General features: G+C 35.5%; 1 protein-coding gene across 1 annotated transcript in view; it reads left to right on the plus strand.

The window, feature by feature from the left end:
- Nucleotides 1–18,644, plus strand: part of CCDC171 (coiled-coil domain containing 171) — a 356,794-nt gene that overhangs the window by 66,431 nt on the left and 271,719 nt on the right. The window contains exons 9-10 of the mRNA XM_027105900.1: nucleotides 1,130–1,276; nucleotides 16,129–16,221. Of these exons, the coding sequence (XP_026961701.1) occupies nucleotides 1,130–1,276; nucleotides 16,129–16,221 (240 nt within the window). The remainder of the gene's footprint in view (nucleotides 1–1,129; nucleotides 1,277–16,128; nucleotides 16,222–18,644) is intronic.

An 18,644-nucleotide genomic window follows, 5' to 3' on the forward strand; every position in this document is an offset into this window, starting at 1 on the left:
TGTGGTGCACTAGCACCCTCAGGCTGTCTTCATGCAGCCAACCCCAGTCCTCTCCCTGGGATCTGACCTCCGAAGCCCAAGCCTCAGCTCCCAGCCCCCACCCGCCCGACGGGTGAGCCAATAAGCCTCTCAGGCTGGTGAGTGCTGGTTGGCCCTGATCCTCTGTCAGGGAATCTCTCTGCTTTGCCCTCTGCACCCCTGTTGCTGTGCTTTCCTCCGTGGCTCCGAAGTTCCCCCCACACCTCGCCGTCTTCGCCAGTGAAGGGGCTTCCTAGTGTGTGGAAACTTTTCCTCCTTCTCAGCTCCCTCCCAGAGGTGCAGGTCCTGTCCCTATTCTTCTGTCTCTGCTTTTTCTTTTTTTCTTTTGCCCTACCCAGGTACATGGGGAGTTTCTTGCCTTTTGGGAGGTCTGAGGTCTTCTGCCAGCATTCAGTAGGTGTTCTGTAGGAGCTGTTCCATATGTAGATGTTTTTTTTCCTTTTTATTAATTTATTTTATTTATTTATTTTTGGCTGCACTGGATCTTCATTGTACGCATGGGCTTTCTCTAGTTGCGGTGAGCGGGGGCCACTCCTCGTTGCTTTGTGCGGGCTTCTTATTGTGGTGGCTTCTCTTGTTGCAGAGCACGGTCTCTAGGTGCACGGGTTTCAGTAGTTGTGGCATGCAGGCTAACTAGTAGTGGCACGTGAGCTCTAGAGCACAGGCTCAGTAGTTGTGGCGCACGCGCATAGTTGCTTCGCGGCATGTGGGATCTTCCTGGACCCAGGCTCGAACCCATGTCCCCTGCATTGGCAGGTGGATTCCCAACCACTGCACCATCAGGGAAGCCCTAGATGTATTTATGATGTATTTGTGGGGAGGAAGGTGGTCTTCATGTCTTACTCCTCCGCCATCTTGAAGGTCCTTCCCTTATTTAGATTTTTTAAGTTGTAAAACTCCAGTAGCACTTTTTAAACACATGTATATTCTGAAACATCGCTAGAGAATATCTTGGCCTCTCTTGCTTATATAAATTAACCTATTATTATGGTTGAAGTACAGGTTTAGTTGCTTACTGTATTTTATAGAATAAATTTTAGTCATTGTTGGCTTATAAACTTTATTGATGCAAAAATGAACTATTTTCTAGGAGCAAGATAATGCTTTACAAAATATGCATGAGAAAGTAGAAAAATTAGAAGCCGAACACATGGAGTGCTCTGACCTTTTACGTCGACAGACAAGTGAATTCGAATTTAGCACTCAACGAGAGGAACGTCTTAGAAAAGAGTTTGAGGTATATTTTCTCATTCTTTTATAGCACATATATGATGGCTAGTTAGTTATTTAAGGACAAAGTTTTACTCTGTAATAAAATATAATTTTTTGACATTTATATATATTGAACATTGGCTTCCTTGAAAACTTTTGTATTTGAGTAAATTATATCTTGCTCCAAATTAAAAAAAAAACTATTCATTTTTAATAATTAATTGTCCTGGAATATTTGAAAAGTTTGAAGGTAATTGTTTATATTACAAGTTTGAGGAAGCAACACAAGAAAAGATATTAAATTCTAATTTTGTAGTTTGAATGCTGTGTACTAGCTACATAGTTTTGTGGAGTGCTTTTCAGGTTAGACTTTATTTATTTTTATTTTTTATTTTTTTATAAATTTATTTTTATTTATATTACTTATTTTTGGCTATGTTGGGTCTTCATTGCTGCATGCGGGCTTTCTCTAGTTGTGGCGAGTGGGGGCTACTCTTCGTTGCGTTGCATGGGCTTCTCATTGTGGTGGCTTCTCTTGTTGTGGAGTACAGGCTCTGGGCACATGAGCTTCAGTAGTTGTGACATGCGGCCTCAGTAGTTGTGGCTTGCGAGCTCTAGAGTGCAGGCTCGGTAGTTGTTGTGCATGGGCTTAGTTGCTCTGCAGCAAGTGGGATCTTCCTGGACCAGGGCTTGAACCTGTGTCCCCTGCATTGGCAGGAAGATTCTTAACCACTGTGCCATGAGGGAAGTCCCCAGGTTAGACTTTAGATGGGAAAGGAGCATTAGTTTACAAATGAAAAAATATGATTTTTGTGAGTAAATGATACTGATAACCACTTTAATCTTGAGAGATAGCTAATTTATTTTTTAATTTTTAAAAAAAATTTTCTTTTGCTTTGTGGGAAATTAAGTATTTCAATAGGTAAAGAAGTTTGTCTTAAACATAATTTATAATTCTTATAAAGTAAATAAACATTTATAAAGAGTATTTAATGATAAAATGCTGGAGGTACTCTCATTAAACTCACTTCTGTCAGTTAACACTGTGCTGAGAATTTTAGCCAAAGAAATATGTAAAAGCAAGAACAGTGATAAAAAATTATAATTTTTGGAAAGAAGGGGGGTATGATTCTGATTATTTTCAGATGGTATGCTAATAACCCTAAATGGTCAAGAAACTCATCTTTGAAATTATTGACACTAGTAAGAACATTCAATAAGGAGGTCAAGAAGAAAATAATATATAGCAATTATGTTACACTCTAATATGCTAGTAATAATCAGAGAATAAGATACTAAAAAAGTTTTTGTCACCATAGTGACAAAAACAGGAATACAGTTAACAACAAATACGTTAAAAATTATGAAATTTAACTGAGAGTCTTAAAAGAAAATGATGAGACATTTTGGGAACCCTTAACAGTGTAAAGTTATGAATCCTCCCTAGATTATATTATGGGTTAAAGCAGTTCCAATCAAAGATTGAGTGGAATTACCTTGGGAAGACAGATTCTAAAGTTCATCCACATGAGGATCTATAAAACATTTTGGTAAGAGTAATGAGTGGGCACTTACTATACCAGAAGTTAGTACAGATTATAAAACTTCAGTAATATATCAATCGTGTTTTTTTGGTTGTATGCAACAGAAACCGACTTTGGTTAACATAAATAGGGAATTCAGTGGAAGAATATGGGAATCATATCCACAGAATCATAAGGAATGTTGGGGAATCAGCTTAGAAATCATATGAGTCCCAGAGCATCTCCAGAGTTCTTGGTAGCAGAAATGATAGATGAAGCTGAGGTGAATTGGTACCAGTAGTTTTTATTCTTTTTGTAACTTTGGTCAGGATTCTAATCTGGAAGAGAACATTTGATTGAAAGAGGTAATTTGCCCCAAGTAAATTCCTCTAATTATGCTAAAATTAAAGCCCCCCAAATAAATTCTTATATAGAAATTAGGGTGCTGGTAAAAAAAGAAGGGGAAAGATTGTTGAGTGGCCAAAAAGTACAATACCTCTAAGACCAGACTTTCAATGTCAGAATTGAAAGGTCAGTAGTAGACTTGTAGAGTATATCATTTTAAATCAGTAAGGATAGGAAAAATTATTCAGTGAATTGTGTTGAAATGATTGGTTAACTATTTGGGACAAAATAAAATTAGATTCCTATCTTACATTATATTCTAAAATAAATTCCAGTTGGATTAAAAAGAGTGAAATATTAAAAACAATGATAAAATAAGAAGAAAATGTAGTTTAATTTTTTCTGCTCTCTGAGTCATTATGACTTACTACTAATTATAAAAACCAAGGAACAAAATATTTAGGAATGGATTTATAGCTTTGACTAGGAGAGATTAAAGTCATATGTAAGTAAAATCCCCACTTTGAATAAAAAGACAACCAAATGAGAAAAATATTTACAGCAAAGGGTAAATATATTTCTGTCTCTCTAAATCCCCTACTATTTGATAAGAGAAAGGACTTTATGAAAAAATCTACCAAGTAAATCAAAGAAGATATGAAAGAATAATTTCAGATGGATAACAAACATAGGAAAAATGCTCCACCTCACCATAATGTAAGAAAGACAGTAACACTCAAAATAAGATTAAAGAAAATGATAGTACCCAGCACTGGTGAGGGTGGTGTTAAAAATTCTTGTACCATGATGGTGGGTGTGTAAATTTTTAAAACCTTGAAGGAATTCTGTTTGGCTGCTTTATAGGGTCTGTTCTCAGAAAATTACCATGTTCTTCTGGGTCTCTCTCCTGTTCCATCTCCTCATTGCTTTCTAGGCATATGGCAAAGCTGTCACCTGGGGACTTTTTCATTATCCTGTGTTGGATCTTCAGTTTCTTAGGTCTCTTGCCTTCTTCACTTCGTTGGAGTACATAGACTAGTAGCTTCTAAAGAAAGGGTGTATGGGAGCTAAGTTTTATTTGATCTTGCATATCTGAACATGATTTTTTTAATCAATAAAGTATTAAAGTATATAGAATTTGGCTGAATATAGAATTTTAGGATGGAATTCTTTCTTTCAGAATTTAAAGGCCTTGCCTCCCTCGTTCCCAGTCTCTTCTGTCACTGTTGAGAGGCCTGATGTTATTCTTGTTTGTGTTCCCTTGTGGTGACCCTTTTCTCACTCTTCCTCTCTGAAAGTTTTCCTGTTTCTCTATTTTTTTTTTTTTTTCCTGCGGTACGCGGGCCTCTCACTGTTGTGGCCTCTCCCGTTGCGGAGCACAGGCTCTGGACGCGCAGGCTCAGCAGCCATGGCTCACGGGCCTAGCCGCTCTGCAGCATGTGGGATCTTCCCAGAGTGGGGCACGAACCCGTGTCCCCTGCATCGGCAGGCGGACTCTCAACCACTGCGCCACCAGGGAAGCCCTCTTTTTTTTTTAAGACTTTTTTTCTTCCAGTTAGTGAGATATAATCGACATACAGCGCTGTATAAGCTTAAGGTATAGAGCATAATTATTGATTTACATACATCATGCAGTGATTATGAAAATAAGTTTGGTGAACATCTATCATCTCATATAGATAAAAAATTAAAGAAACAGAAAAAAACAGTTTTTTCTTATGATGAGAACTCTTAGGAATAACTCTTAGCAACTTTCATATATAACATACAGCAGTATTAATTATGTATAACATGTTACACATTACATCCGTAGTACTTATTTATCTTATAACTGGAAGTTTGTACCTTTCACTGCCTTCATCCAGTTACCCCTCCCCTCACCCCTCTGCCTCTGGTAACCATAAATCTGATCTCTTTTTCTATGAGGTTGATTGTTTTTGAAGTATAATTGACCTACAACACTATGTGACTTCCTATTACACAACATAGTGATTTGATATTTCTATACATTTCAAAATGATCACCGTAAGTCTGGTTATGATTTGTCAACACACAAAAAATATTACCTAGTTACTGGCTATATTCCCTACCCTATACATTTCATACCTGTGACTCATTTATTTTGCAGCTGAGAGTTTGTACCTCTTAATCGCCTTCACCTGTATCTTTCTTCCCCTCCCATGCCCTACCCTCTGACAATCGCCTGTTCTCTGTAGCTGTAACTGTTTTTGTTTTGTCATGTTTGTTCATTTGTTTTGCATTTTTAGATTCCACATGTAAGTGAAATCATATAGTATTTGTCTTTCTCTGTCTGACTTATTTCACTTAGGTTAATACCCTCTAGGTCCATCCATGTTGTTGCAAATATCAAGATTTCATTCTTTTTATCAATGAGTAATATTGCATTATATATGTATATAAAATATATATATGATATATATATATATATCATATATATATATCTCACATCTTTATCCATTCATCTGTTGGTGGGCACCTAGTTTGCTACCATAGCTTTGCTGTTGTGAATAATGCTGCAGTGAACATAGGGGTGCATATATCTTTTTTTTTTTTTTTTTTTTTTGCGGTATGTGGTCCTCTCACTGCTGTGGCCTCTGCCGTTGCAGAGCACACTGTGCCACCAGGGAAGCCCCATATATCTTTTCTAAGTAGTGTTTTTGTTTTCTTTGGATAAATACCAAAAAGCGGGATTGCTGGATCATATGGTAGTTTTATTTTTTTATTTTTCTATTTTTAATTTTTTGAGGACTCTCCATACTATTTTCCATAGTGGTTGTACCAGTTTACATTCTCACCCATTGTGCATGAGGGTTCCCTTTTTTTTTTTTCACTTTTTTTAAATAGAAAACTTTAAATATTAAAAAAGGTAGACAGCATAGTACAGTAATGGTACCCATCACCAGCTTCAAAAATTTTTCATTTAGGGCTTCCCTGGTGGTGCAGTGGTTGAGAGTCCGCCTGCCGATGCAGGGGACACGGGTTCGTGCCCCGGTCCGGGAGGATCCCACATGCCGCGGAGCGGCTGGGCCTGTGAGCCATGGCCGCTGAGCCTGCGTGTCCGGAGCCTGTGCCCCGCAATGGGAGAGGCCACAACAGTGACAGGCCTGCGTACCAAAAAAAAAAAAAATTATTCATTTATGGGTTATCTTGAATCATTCATACCCCTATTCACTTTCCTTCTTCCCATATTATATTGAAACAAATCCCAGGCATCATATCATTTTAACCATAAATATTTCTAAAAAATAAGGGGCCTTTTATTTAGAACCATGTTATCAATATCAAACTTAAATTAACAGTAATTACTTAATATAATCAAATATCCAGATATTATTTAAATTTCATATTGCTACATATATGGCATAAAAATGTATGTATGATTACAGTTTGTTTGAATCACAATCCCTAGTAGGTCTACACATTATAATTGGTTGATATGTCTCGTAAGTCTCTCAATCTATAGGTTCTCCATCTATAGCTTTCTTTTTCCCTTGTATTTGTGAAGACACCAAGCTATTTCTGCTATAGAGTTCCCACTAACTATAAAATTTCAGAACATCAAAGATAAACAGTGATTCTTAGTATAGATTTTTTTTGTGTTCAGGGCATTTGGTGGCCATTTTAGTTAGGAGACTCATGATCTTTATTTTGTGTAATTCTCTTGTGTTATTTCTTCATAATTTCCTGCTCAGGGTTTTTTTATTCTCTCTTTCTTGGGTTTTTAATGGTTCAGTTGGTAGGCCAACTGGTTGATGTTTTGCTTTTCTTACCTTTTGTTGTCTTTCTCTTTGTATTTTTGTTGTTGTTGGTTCGTGGGAGATTTACTTGACTTTTCTAATCTTCTAATTGAATATTTTATGTTTTCTTTTTAGTTTCTGAGGGCTCTTGTTCTCTGTACCATTTTTATAGCATCCTGATCCTATATCATGACTACTGTATTCATTTGTTTATTCAGAAAACCTCGAGAGTGTCAGGCACACTTTTGGGTGTTTGAGGCATAGCAGTGAACAAAACAAAGCCTCTTCCCTCTTGAAATTGACACTCTTGTCAGGGAGAATCACACATGAAATGAAATAGAATTTGATAAGCCCTATGGAGAAGAATAAAGGAGACGAGGGGAGTAATAAATGGTGGGGTGGAATGGTTACCTTCTTGTGTTAGTGGTCAAGGAAGCCTGACTTGATAAGATGGCATTTGAGCAGAGACCTGAAGGAAGAAAGAGATTGAGCCATGTGGCTATCTGGAGGAAGAGATTCTAGGTAGAAGGAATAGAAAGTGTAAAGGCCATGAGATGCGAGTGTGCTTGGAAAGTTTGAGGAATAGCAAGTAGGCCATTGTGATTGAAATGGATTGAGCAAGAGAGAGACTAGTAGGGTGTAGAGAATGGTAGGCAGATGTTATAGAGTCTTGAAGGTCTTTTGGAGTTCATTGTAAGAACTTTGGCTTTCTTTCTGAGATGGAAAGCCATTGAAAGGTTTTAAGCAGAGGAATGACATGTCCCCTCTAATTTGTTTTAAAAGCATCATTCTGTATACTCCTTGAAAGACAGATTGTAAGAGGCCATTTAGGAAACTATTAAAGTAATTACGTGAGAGATTATGGTGCTTTAGACCAAAGTAGTGGTAGAGGAGGTAGTCAGATTTGTATGTGTTTTGGAAGATAGAACCAGTAGGATTTGCAGATTTATTGGACATGGCTTGTGAGAGAAAAAGAAAGGGAGTAAAAGATAATGCCAAAGATTTTGGCTTGAGCCTTTGGGGGAATGGCACTGTCATTTACTCAACCTGGCCAAGAATGCAAGTGGAGTAAATTCAGGAGAGATGAGGAGTTTGGTTTTAGAGATGTTAAATTTGACATGCCCGTTAGACATCCATGTGGAGATGTTGAGTAGGCAGTTGAATGTAAGTATTGGCCTTAGGGAAATCTTACTGTAGAGTGATGAGATGTGCCAAATATTTCATTGGGAAGTGGTGAAATGTTACAATCCATAGGACTTTTCTCTTTGTTTCTACAAGGAGTGACCTGCTAGTTTCCTGTTTGGTGGTTATTAAATGGAAGAAAGAAATGGAGGAAAAATCTGTTTCATACTATTCAGTATACAGAATTTCCCCTGGCTTCAGTCTTGTACACCAACCCCCCTACCCCTGCTCTGCCCACCCCATGTATCTCTATGTCCAACCTTGGCTTCAGAGTGACATTTTCCAGATAATAAACCTCCAGTTTGTGAGTTTGTGTAGCGGTTGGTGGGGGGGTAGTTGTAGGCTAATTAGGGTGGAGGTGGATGCCTGCAGGTTAAACTCTTCATACTGATGATTTAAAAAAAAAACCAAACTTTACTGAGATATAATTTGCATGCTACAAATACACCCATTTATAGGGTACAATTCAGTGGTTTTTAGTATATTCACAGAGTTGTACAGCTATCACTACAGTCGATTGGAGCATGTTTTCATCACCTCAGTAAGAAACCTCACACCCATTAGCTATCACTCTCCTCTTTCCCCATTCCTCTCATCCCTAAAAAAACATTAATTTACTTCTGCTTGTATATATTTGCCTGTTCTGAACATTTCATATTAGTGGAATCATGCAATATGTGGTCTTTGGTGATTTTTTTTCACATAACAGGATGTTTTAAGGATTCATCCATGTTGTATCATGTATCAGCACTTCATTTCTCTTTATTACTAAATAATCTCCCATTGTGTTATAGACCACATTTTGTATATCCATTCATCAGTTGATAGACATTTATGCTGTTTTCCCTTTTTGGCTATCATGAATAATGCCTCCATGAACATTTGTGTACAAGTTTTTGTGTGGACATGTTTTCAGTTTCACCTAGGAGTGGGCATGCTAGGTGACATATCTCTATGTTTAACTTTTTGAGGGTCTGTCAGACTGTTTTGCATAGTGGAGGCACCATTTTACATCCCCAGCAGCAATGCATGAGGGTTCCAGTGTCTTCAGATCCTCACCAATACTTGTTATTATTAGTCTTTCTAATTATAACCACTTTAGTGGGTGTATAATGGTATCTCGTGGTTTTGCTTTGCATTTCTCTGATGAGTGATGATGCTGAATATCATTTCATGTGCTTATTGGCCATTTGTATATCGTTGGAGAAATAGTTATTCAGATCCATTATACATTTTTAATGGGTTCTTTGTGTTATATGATTGTCAGATGTTTTAATAGGGAAAACGGGGTGTGGAGTGTATAGGAACTCTCAGTAATAATGCCAGATTATGAACTTGAACTTGACAAAGATAAATTACTCATACGCTTACCACATATGGTCTAATTTTATATGAGGTTAGAGAAAGAAATTTAAAAGTGAGATTATATTCCAAGTAATATTTTTAGCTTATTTGTCATTTGTGCTGAACATTTTTTCAGGCCAGAAAATTCAGGAGTGCATCATCATATTTTATATCATCATTTTTAATATCATGTGGTTTGTGGATGGCCTATTAGAAAAGGATTAGAATAAAGTTCTGAATATACTTAGAATTTAAAAAGATCATTTAGAAGTCACTTTAGGATGCTATAAAACTCTATGATCATCACTAAAAACATTTTAATTGCCTTATAGGTATGAAGAAGTGCTAGGTAACAGTGATTTTTGTTGATAAGATTCTTGATAAGTCACTTTTGACTCAATTGAGGTAGTGTCTAATGCCTAAACTTTAGGATTTGTTTTTGGATAAATCAGTATTGATTTATTTTCTTGTAAAATACTTACTTGCCCCAATTTCTTTTTTTTTTGTAATTGATTAATGTTGTAAATATAAAATTGTTTTAGACTAGTTTTATATTGAGTTTTTTCTTAGCTACTCTGTAAATACTTTTGATAATACCAGGTCTCTGCTTTGGGGGAATTTGAAGCTTTGAGGGTATCCAGAGAGTCTAGTTTTATTCTATTTATAAGAATTTTCTAAGTGGACAAGTATAGTCCTGTGACTTACCTACAGTTCTTCATGTTTAGACACCTTACAAATTTTTGCTTTATATTTAAGTGAATGTATTTTGTATTGGCTCTTTGACCAGGTGATGACATAATGAAGGAGAAGTTAAATTCCTAGAGAGTTGGGCTTCCCTGGTGGCGCAGTGGTTGAGAGTCCGCCTGCCGATGCAGGGGACACGGGTTCGTGCCCCGGTCTGGGAAGATCCCACATGCCGCGGAGCGGCTGGGCCCGTGAGCCATGGCCGCTGAGCCTGCGCGTCCGGAGCCTGTGCTCCGCAACGGGAGAGGCCACAACAGTGAGAGGCCCGCGTACCGCAAAAAAAAAAAAAAAAAAAAAAAAAAAAAAATTCCTAGAGAGCAGTTTATGTAGTTTAACATTCAGTTGCGGAGACATTAAGTACTAGTAATTCTAGGCGCTTATAATCATCATTGGTATTTTTAAAAAAGGATTAATATAAAATAAAATAATAATAAAGAGGAAAATTGTTAAAATTTTAATTTAATAGAACACATTATTTAATGTCAGTAATATCAGACTAAGGCAACTAATAGATGTTTAGCCTAATAAATGTTTTAAATTTTAATGAAACTTCAACAGTTACATTTCATGAAGAGGTGATTTCTTTATGTGCCTGGGCCAAAGAAGTTTATATATGTGTGTGTGTGTGTGTGTGTGTGTGTGTGTGTGTGTGCATAAAAATTAAAAAAAATCTGATATGTTATAGACCATTGTGTGGCTTAATCATCTTAACATGGATCAGTGTTTTCTTAGATTAAAAAAATAACAAATTCCCAATCCAATTTTCTAAATGTGGTGCTGGATACCAGAGAACCAAGGGAAAAGTGAACTGAAAAAAGAAATATCCGTGGCTTTTATAAACCTCTTTACAACTAGGGGAGGTTTTTTTTTTTTTTTTTAATCATGGGAAATAAGTTTAACTCAATAAGAAAAGAGAAAAGAGAAGATGCAAACCTAATTCTGAGTGAACTGAAGAATCTTGTGAAGATTACAGTGGAGAGAGAGCAGTCTTTGAAAATAAATTCTGAATTGCTTCTGTCAGTCATATTCTATATTATGGTAACGTAAAGGAGGGTAGAATGTAGTTTTTTACTTATACATATACCATACTCAAGTGACAAAGGAAAAGAAAAATGATTCTCACCTTTTGTGTTGTCCGTGAAGCAATCGCATATGAATCATCTTTTTAAAGCCATCATGTGTTTGTAGGAATGATTTTTAAACACCTGTTTGTGTTGATTACCAACTATAAAAGGTAAATAAATCACCTGGGTTATACTATTGTGCTTATAAGTATTATATATTTTTGTATTTATGTTCATAATGGATTTTAAAACTGGAAGTTCATTAAAAATTTTGTTAATTACTGAAGTTTTTACTGCTAGAAAAGATAAAGATGATTTTAAAGATGCTAAATTAATTTATTACCATGCCAAACAGAATTTGTGGCTTGTAAATTCTGTTCCTTAGAGATTCTGACTCTCTAAGATATCTTTTTTGGTAACAAAAAATACTTTGAGATCTTCAGTTTAAGAGCTCTAAGTATAGTAACTACTTTTGTTTTCTCCCACACAGGTAGGGAATAAGGATTGTAGTTAATTGTCATTAATTGTTAACACACATTTAATATATTATTTACAACCACTAAAATATAATACATATACTTACCACTAAAATAACCATTATAGAATTAATCAGTCCCTTAGAATCATCTTTTTGAAGATGGATTATTACTATATTGGTTACTTGTAAGAGTTTTCATTAATGGGAAATATCAGATGATAAAATCTGGAACAATAGTTAAATAAACAACCATTTCCTATTTATACAGCTATTGATATCCTGGGGTAAACTTTGTACAACTGTTTTGGAAACAGTACTACCTAACACACTACTGAGAAGTCTTTGATTGGTAGGTACTTGTGTGATATTTCCTCCCTTATTTTTCTTGATGTCCATTTTAGTGGGCTAAATTTCATATATCAAGGTTTTTCTGCTTGACTAATCCCTTTAAGTTCATGTATATCCTCTGGGCTGGGCATATTCTATTTGAGGAGGCAAGAATGTAGTAGGAGCTGCTTTTGCCCAGTGTCTCAGCAAATTCCTTGAACACATATGTTTTCATAATTTTTGTGAAACTTTGGAACAGGCCCATGGAAGCCATGGGAGCAGATGTGGTGTGGAGAACAAATGTGGTCTGGATGTGTTTCATTAGTTCTGCTTGTGAGTTGGAGTTGGCGGCTCATGCCCTGTGTTATGATAAAATAATGTTTTCTATGTTACCTTCTTCAAAGAATGAACACTCACTTTTCTTGAGTGGAGTAGACTGTCTAACTGGGCTTATTGTGATTTAGTGAGATACAAATCATAAAATAAAAAAAATTGTACCCATACAATGAACACAGAATTTACTGGAATAAAAATAAAAAAATTTGGGTACAATGAACACAGCATTTACTGGAATAAAAATCTCTTGGCAGTATATTGCAGTCAGAAAGGACGTGACAGCCAGCTAATAAATGATAAAATATGTGATCATTTTGTGTCACATAAAGAACTCTGATGTTCATAGTATTAGGGAACAGACAGTGTGTAATCCTTGTACTACAGGCAAATTTATATATAGTTAAATTGGCCGGGGGTATATATGAATTTGTGTTGGATTTTGTACTTTAATCTGAATTCTCTTATGCTTTCTGCTCTTGCTATGTTGATTATATTAGGATTGGAGATAATGATTGTTGTACTAGTTCTCTTATTGGAGAAAAATATTTGTGAACAGCAAGTTGATGTTCCTCTAGCACCCTCTGCTGGAGATAAGAATTAATTCACCAGACTAGAAGATTTTTAAAAAATATTTATTAGGAGGGCTTTAATTATGTCAACAAAACACACTCTTGAAGAAATTTGTTTAAATATGTGAAGATTTTTTTTGCTGTCCTTACTGATTAATTTATTGTTTTAGTAATTAATAAACAGTTTATAAATTTGTTTTCTTCTGGACATTTCATTTAAAACAGGAAGGTATGGAAATAAAGGTGGGATCTCTGGTTTATTATTTCAACCCGTTTGATTTTGGTTTAGGCAGAAAAAAAAGTCTTCGTGACTTTTGGAGTGAAATCAGATAAATTGATTCATATGACAACATGTACATGAAAAATGAAAATTTTGCCTCTTTTATCATGGAATCACTGAATATTCTGTATTTTAATAAAATAACACTTATTTTGACAAAACTATGTAAATGCCTTTTGGAATATAAAAGAATATATTAACATTATTAGACTGGTTTCTTCTATTTGCCCTTTATTAGCTTTTTGCCTGTTTTGATCCTTTATTCTCAATGTCTGTGGGTTATTTCCTTGACACTGGTTAGACTTCTGACTTGCAGAACCTAACACAAGTATTTTGAATATTGAGAAAGTTGACTTTAGTTCTTCAAGGACAGGAACTTCATCTTGTGGCATTACATTAAAAAAAATTTTTTTTTTTACTAGTATTGGCCCTACCTAGGGTAATACTCATTTTAATCTGGCTAATCATTAAGAATTTTTCTGATCCTAGTATGTATCACCTTCGTACCTACAACCAGTGGGGATCCCTTGTTCTAGGATTCAAAGTCAGCATTGAGAGGAACTTTTAAACAGAAATGAAGAAGCTTGACATAGGTGGCGGTCACTTCTTTGAAATGTCATTGGTTCTTACACTTAGGGATTCTTTTTATTTTTTATTGAGATATAGTTCACGTAGTATTGAATACACTCTTTTAAAGTATGCAGTTCAGGGTTATGAAACCATTGCCACTATCTGATTCTGGAACATTCTTATCACCCCAATAAGAAACTTTATGCCCATTAGCAGTCAGTGCTCATTCCTTCCTTCCCCTGTCCCCAGCTTTTGGAAACCACTCATACACTTTCTATCTCTCTGGATTTGCCTATTCTGGCCATTTCATATAAATGAAGTCATTTAATATGTGGTCTTTTGTGTCTGGTATCTTTCGCTTAACATATATTTTCAAGGTTAATCTATGTTGTGGCATGTGTTGGTACTTAATTCCTTTTTATGGCTGAATAATATTCCATTTGTATGGATATACCACATTTTGTTTATCCATTCATCAGTTGATGGGCACTGGGTTTTTTTTCACCTTTTTTGTGTTTATGCTCTGCACTGTAGCAGACATTATAGGAACATGTTTTGCTCAAGGAAAAGTGTAGTCATTTCTCACTTATCCACAGACCACTTGATTAGTTTTTGGATTATCCTATTTTTATTTATGCCCCTTCTGGTTGTGATGCATTACCATCTCTGTATGCAAAAAAGAAATGGTGGGAGAAAAGAGGAAAAATCAAACTAATCAAGCCGAGCATTTAAAAAAAAAAAACCTATAGCTAAGGCTAAATGACAGAGTAAGTATAACGAATAGAAACATTTCTTGCCCAAATTTTATCTAAGAAAGGAAAGGAAATTACTATTGTCTTTCTCTTTCACTGTTGAACTATCTATATTTGACAGACAGGACTCTAGGTGTGGCGGGGCTGACTCCAGCTTGAAAAACTAATAAATTAGACTTTGTCATAACAAAAACTTTTGCTATGTGAAAGACACTAACGTTAAGAGAATGAAAAGACAGGCTGTAGACAATATTTGGGAGTAAATATTTGCAAATCACGTACCCAACAAATGACTTGTATCCAGATTATATAATGAATTTTCAAGATTCAATAATAAAAAAACAAACAGCCCAATTAAAAAATGAGAAAAAGGGGCTTCCCTGGTGGCGCAGTGGTTGAGAGTCCGCCTGCCGATGCAGGGGACGCGGGTTTGTGCCCCGGACCGGGAAGATCCCACACGCCGCGGAGCGGCTGGGCCCGTGAGCCATGGCCGCTGAGCGTGCGCGTCCGGAGCCTGTGCTCCGCAACGGGAGAGGCCACAGCAGTGAGAGGCCCACGTACCGGAAAAAAAAAAAAAAAAAAAAAAGAGAGAAAAAGATTTAAGCAGAAACTTCACCAGAAAAGATATACAGGTAGTAAATAAATACATGAAAAGATGCTCAATGCTATTAATTATTAGGAAAATGAAAATTGAAACTAAAATGAGATACCATTACATTCCTATTTGAATGTCTAACCCTTGCCCCCAAATAACCCAGAAGACTACCATGCCAAGTGTTGGTGAAGATGTATGAAACTGGAAACAGTTTGTGAAACAGTTTGTCAGTTTCATAAAACATTAAACATACGCCTACCATCTGACCCAGTCATTCTGTCTTTCACTATTTATCCTAGAGAAATGAAAGTGTATGTCCATACAAAGATTTATACATAATTGCTCATAGAAGATTCCTTTGTATAGCCCTAATATATAGCCCTATATATATTCCTTTGTATAGCATCCAATTCAAATGTCCATCAGTAGGTGAACTGATAAACCGATTGTGGTGTATCAAACAGTGAAACACTTTAACAGTAAAAAGTGAACTATTGATATGTGCAACCACATGGATGAAACTCAAAATAATTTTGTGGGGAGAAAGAAGCCAGGCAATAAATAATATGCACTGTGTGATTCAATTTATATTGAATTCTGGAAAACAGGAAATGATCTATAGTGACAAAAAAGCAGATCAGTGTTTACTTGGGGGTTAGGGGTGGGGTGGTGAGGACTGGATGATGGGGTTACCAAGGGACACAAGGAATCTTCTGGGGTAACAGAAATATTTGTCTGTCTTGATTATGGCAATGATTTCGTGGGTGTATATATACAAAACTTAACAAGTTATACAATTTCAATATGTGTAATTTATTACATGTAAAGTATAACTGAATAAAGAAAAAGAAAACAAGCTCTGGAGCATTCTTCCCGAGCATTACTTTTTGCAACATGACTTTTATACTCTTGCAAATGAAAAAATGAGGCTATAGTAATCCAAAGTGTTAATTACAATATAGTGGCCTATATTCAATTTAAACTCCAATGTTTAAACTTAATGTTTTCAGGCAACTACTCTAAGAGTGAGGAAATTAGAAGAAGATATTGAAGCAGAGAGAGCAGCACATTTGGAATCGAAATTTAATTCTGAAATTATTCAGGTAAAATGTGAACAACATTTTTTTAATGGATTTTATTAAGCTGGGAAAAACAGCATTATGTTCAGAGAACTAAGGTGTGCGTTTAGAGCAGGTAGCATGTTGTTAAGACATGCGTTATTCTATTTACTATAATGATATAGTAGAAGATAGTCTTTACTCTATTAGAGAGGAGCTGGCACACTACACCCCACAGGCTGAATCTTACCCACTGAGCGTGCTTATGAAGTTTTATCTTGTCCATGGTGGCTTTTGTGCTACCTTGGCAAAGTGGAGTAGCTGCGACAGAGACCTTACGTTCTGCAAAGTCCAATGTGTTTGCCATCTGGCGCGTTACAGGAAGATCTGCTGATCAGAGTGTTCTTTTTATCAACAACCTTGGGATGAATTTCTTTCTGAAAACATTTTAAAATATGCACCTTCATTGATTGAGTGCATATCCTGTGCATATCACCTGTCACTATATTAAGAGCTGAAGGCATAAAGGTGAACGAGCTCCTTTTGGGACTCAAAATTCCATTACCAGAGATACTGTGTACCTATATATGTTGATGTATAGGTAGAAATATTAAATACTAAAATACTATGGGAGCGTAATAAAGAGAAGGATTAAATCTGAGAGGGGAACTGAATGAAGGCATCCTAAGGAAAGCGTCCTCTTCCCTAGGGCTTAGAGAATGAGAAGGAACTCCCGAGGTTAGCAAAGGCATTTTAACTGGGGGTTGGCAAACTACTGTCGTGGACCAAGTCTGACCCTCAGCCTTTGTTGTAAATAGTTTTACATAAAGTTCCATAAGTCCAAGTCCATAATTTAATTTGGTTTTTTAAAAAAGACTTAGACTTTTCCCCTATATTAAAAATTAATTAATAGAATTTGCAGAGTTTTATTATTTAAACAGGTCTTAACTAGGATGCAACTAACTTTGTAAGAATTTTAAAATAATTGTTTTTTACTTTTATCTTTAATGAAATGCCTTTTACCTGCAAAATTATCAGACCCATGTATTTTTTTTTAACATCTTTATTAGAGTATAATTGCTTTACAATGGTGTGTCAGTTTCTGCTTTATAACAAAGTGAATCAGTTATACATATACATATGTCCCCATATCTCTTCCCTCTTGCATCTCCCTGCCTCCCACCCTCCCTATCCCACCCCTCTAGGTGGTCAGACCCATGTATTTGAGTGCATCTATATGTAAAGCAAATTTGTGTAAGTTAAGCTTTTTTTTTTTTTTTTTTTAGTTAAGCTTTTTTGGTTGTTTTTTTTTAGAAAAAAATGATTGGATTACCCAAAATGGCATTAATAGGCAATAAGGCTGAAGTTTTAAATTCATGCAAGAAGTAGAATTCAAAATTAAGTTTTTCATTGTAGTTATATCACTGGGAATATATAGTTAATAGGTATAAAAATGAAAATTGTTACATGTGTATTTTTTACTCATATAATTAAAAATTAATATTTGATACCCAACTTAGTGCTCTAACTTAGGAAAAAAGCAAAAGTGTGTATTTGAATCATAGATCTATAAATATTGACAAATATTTTTAGTGAGGTACACCCAGTAAAATTCAGTTTCAGAGTAGTTTAAAAGCAAATGAGACTACTGAGTTGTAATTAATCACCATCTTACTATAAATGGGAGTTAAAAATATGTTTGAAGTATTCTGTTATTAAATTTGGATGCTATGTCATAAAAATGAGAGTAGATTCACAAGAGTGACTTGGAATTGTTTGTCTATTTTTCTTTCAGTTGGATTGGTTTATCATTTGTGATTGAATGTGCATAGTTTCTGAAAGAACATACCAATGTAGATAGAAGAAAATGTTTCCTAGACTTATTAATTTTTACTTGTACACTGGGTTTAGACATAATAACAACAAAGAAAAATAGTTTAAAAGACCAAATTTGAAAATGTACGAAGTTGTATTGTATCTACATATCTATTCTACTTCCTTACTTTAGTGTAAGAGAATAGGTGTTTCAATTAATCCAAAATAGTTTTGGATAATTAGAAATAATTCTGGTGATTACTATTTGTATGGATTAATTTATGAAACATTTTCATATTTCCTACGCTTCGTTTTTTGGTGAGTTCATTTTTCCTAACTCAGGTTATGTTTTGCCATCCCTGGGAAGCTTGTGTCACACAGAGTTCATAGCTTTTTTCTGATTTCATGGCCCTTTGGGCCTGCTTCTGTGACAGGAAGCACTTGCCTATATTCTCTTATGGTCTGTCCTTTCCTAACAAGAGCTGAGACTGTATATTTTCATGATGATTGTATATACCGTGAGCACTACACTGCCTGGCACATATTAAGTGCCTAATAAATATTTATCTAAACACTTATTAAATAGTTATTATATATTTACATTTAATGTTAAACACATATTAATATTAAATAAATGTTGTCTCATTAGGTCT

Source organism: Aethalodelphis obliquidens, unplaced genomic scaffold (assembly GCF_003676395.1).
Source record: "Aethalodelphis obliquidens isolate GAN/ISIS:26980383/991018 unplaced genomic scaffold, ASM367639v1 scaffold7, whole genome shotgun sequence".
Lineage (NCBI taxonomy): Eukaryota > Metazoa > Chordata > Mammalia > Artiodactyla > Delphinidae > Aethalodelphis > Aethalodelphis obliquidens.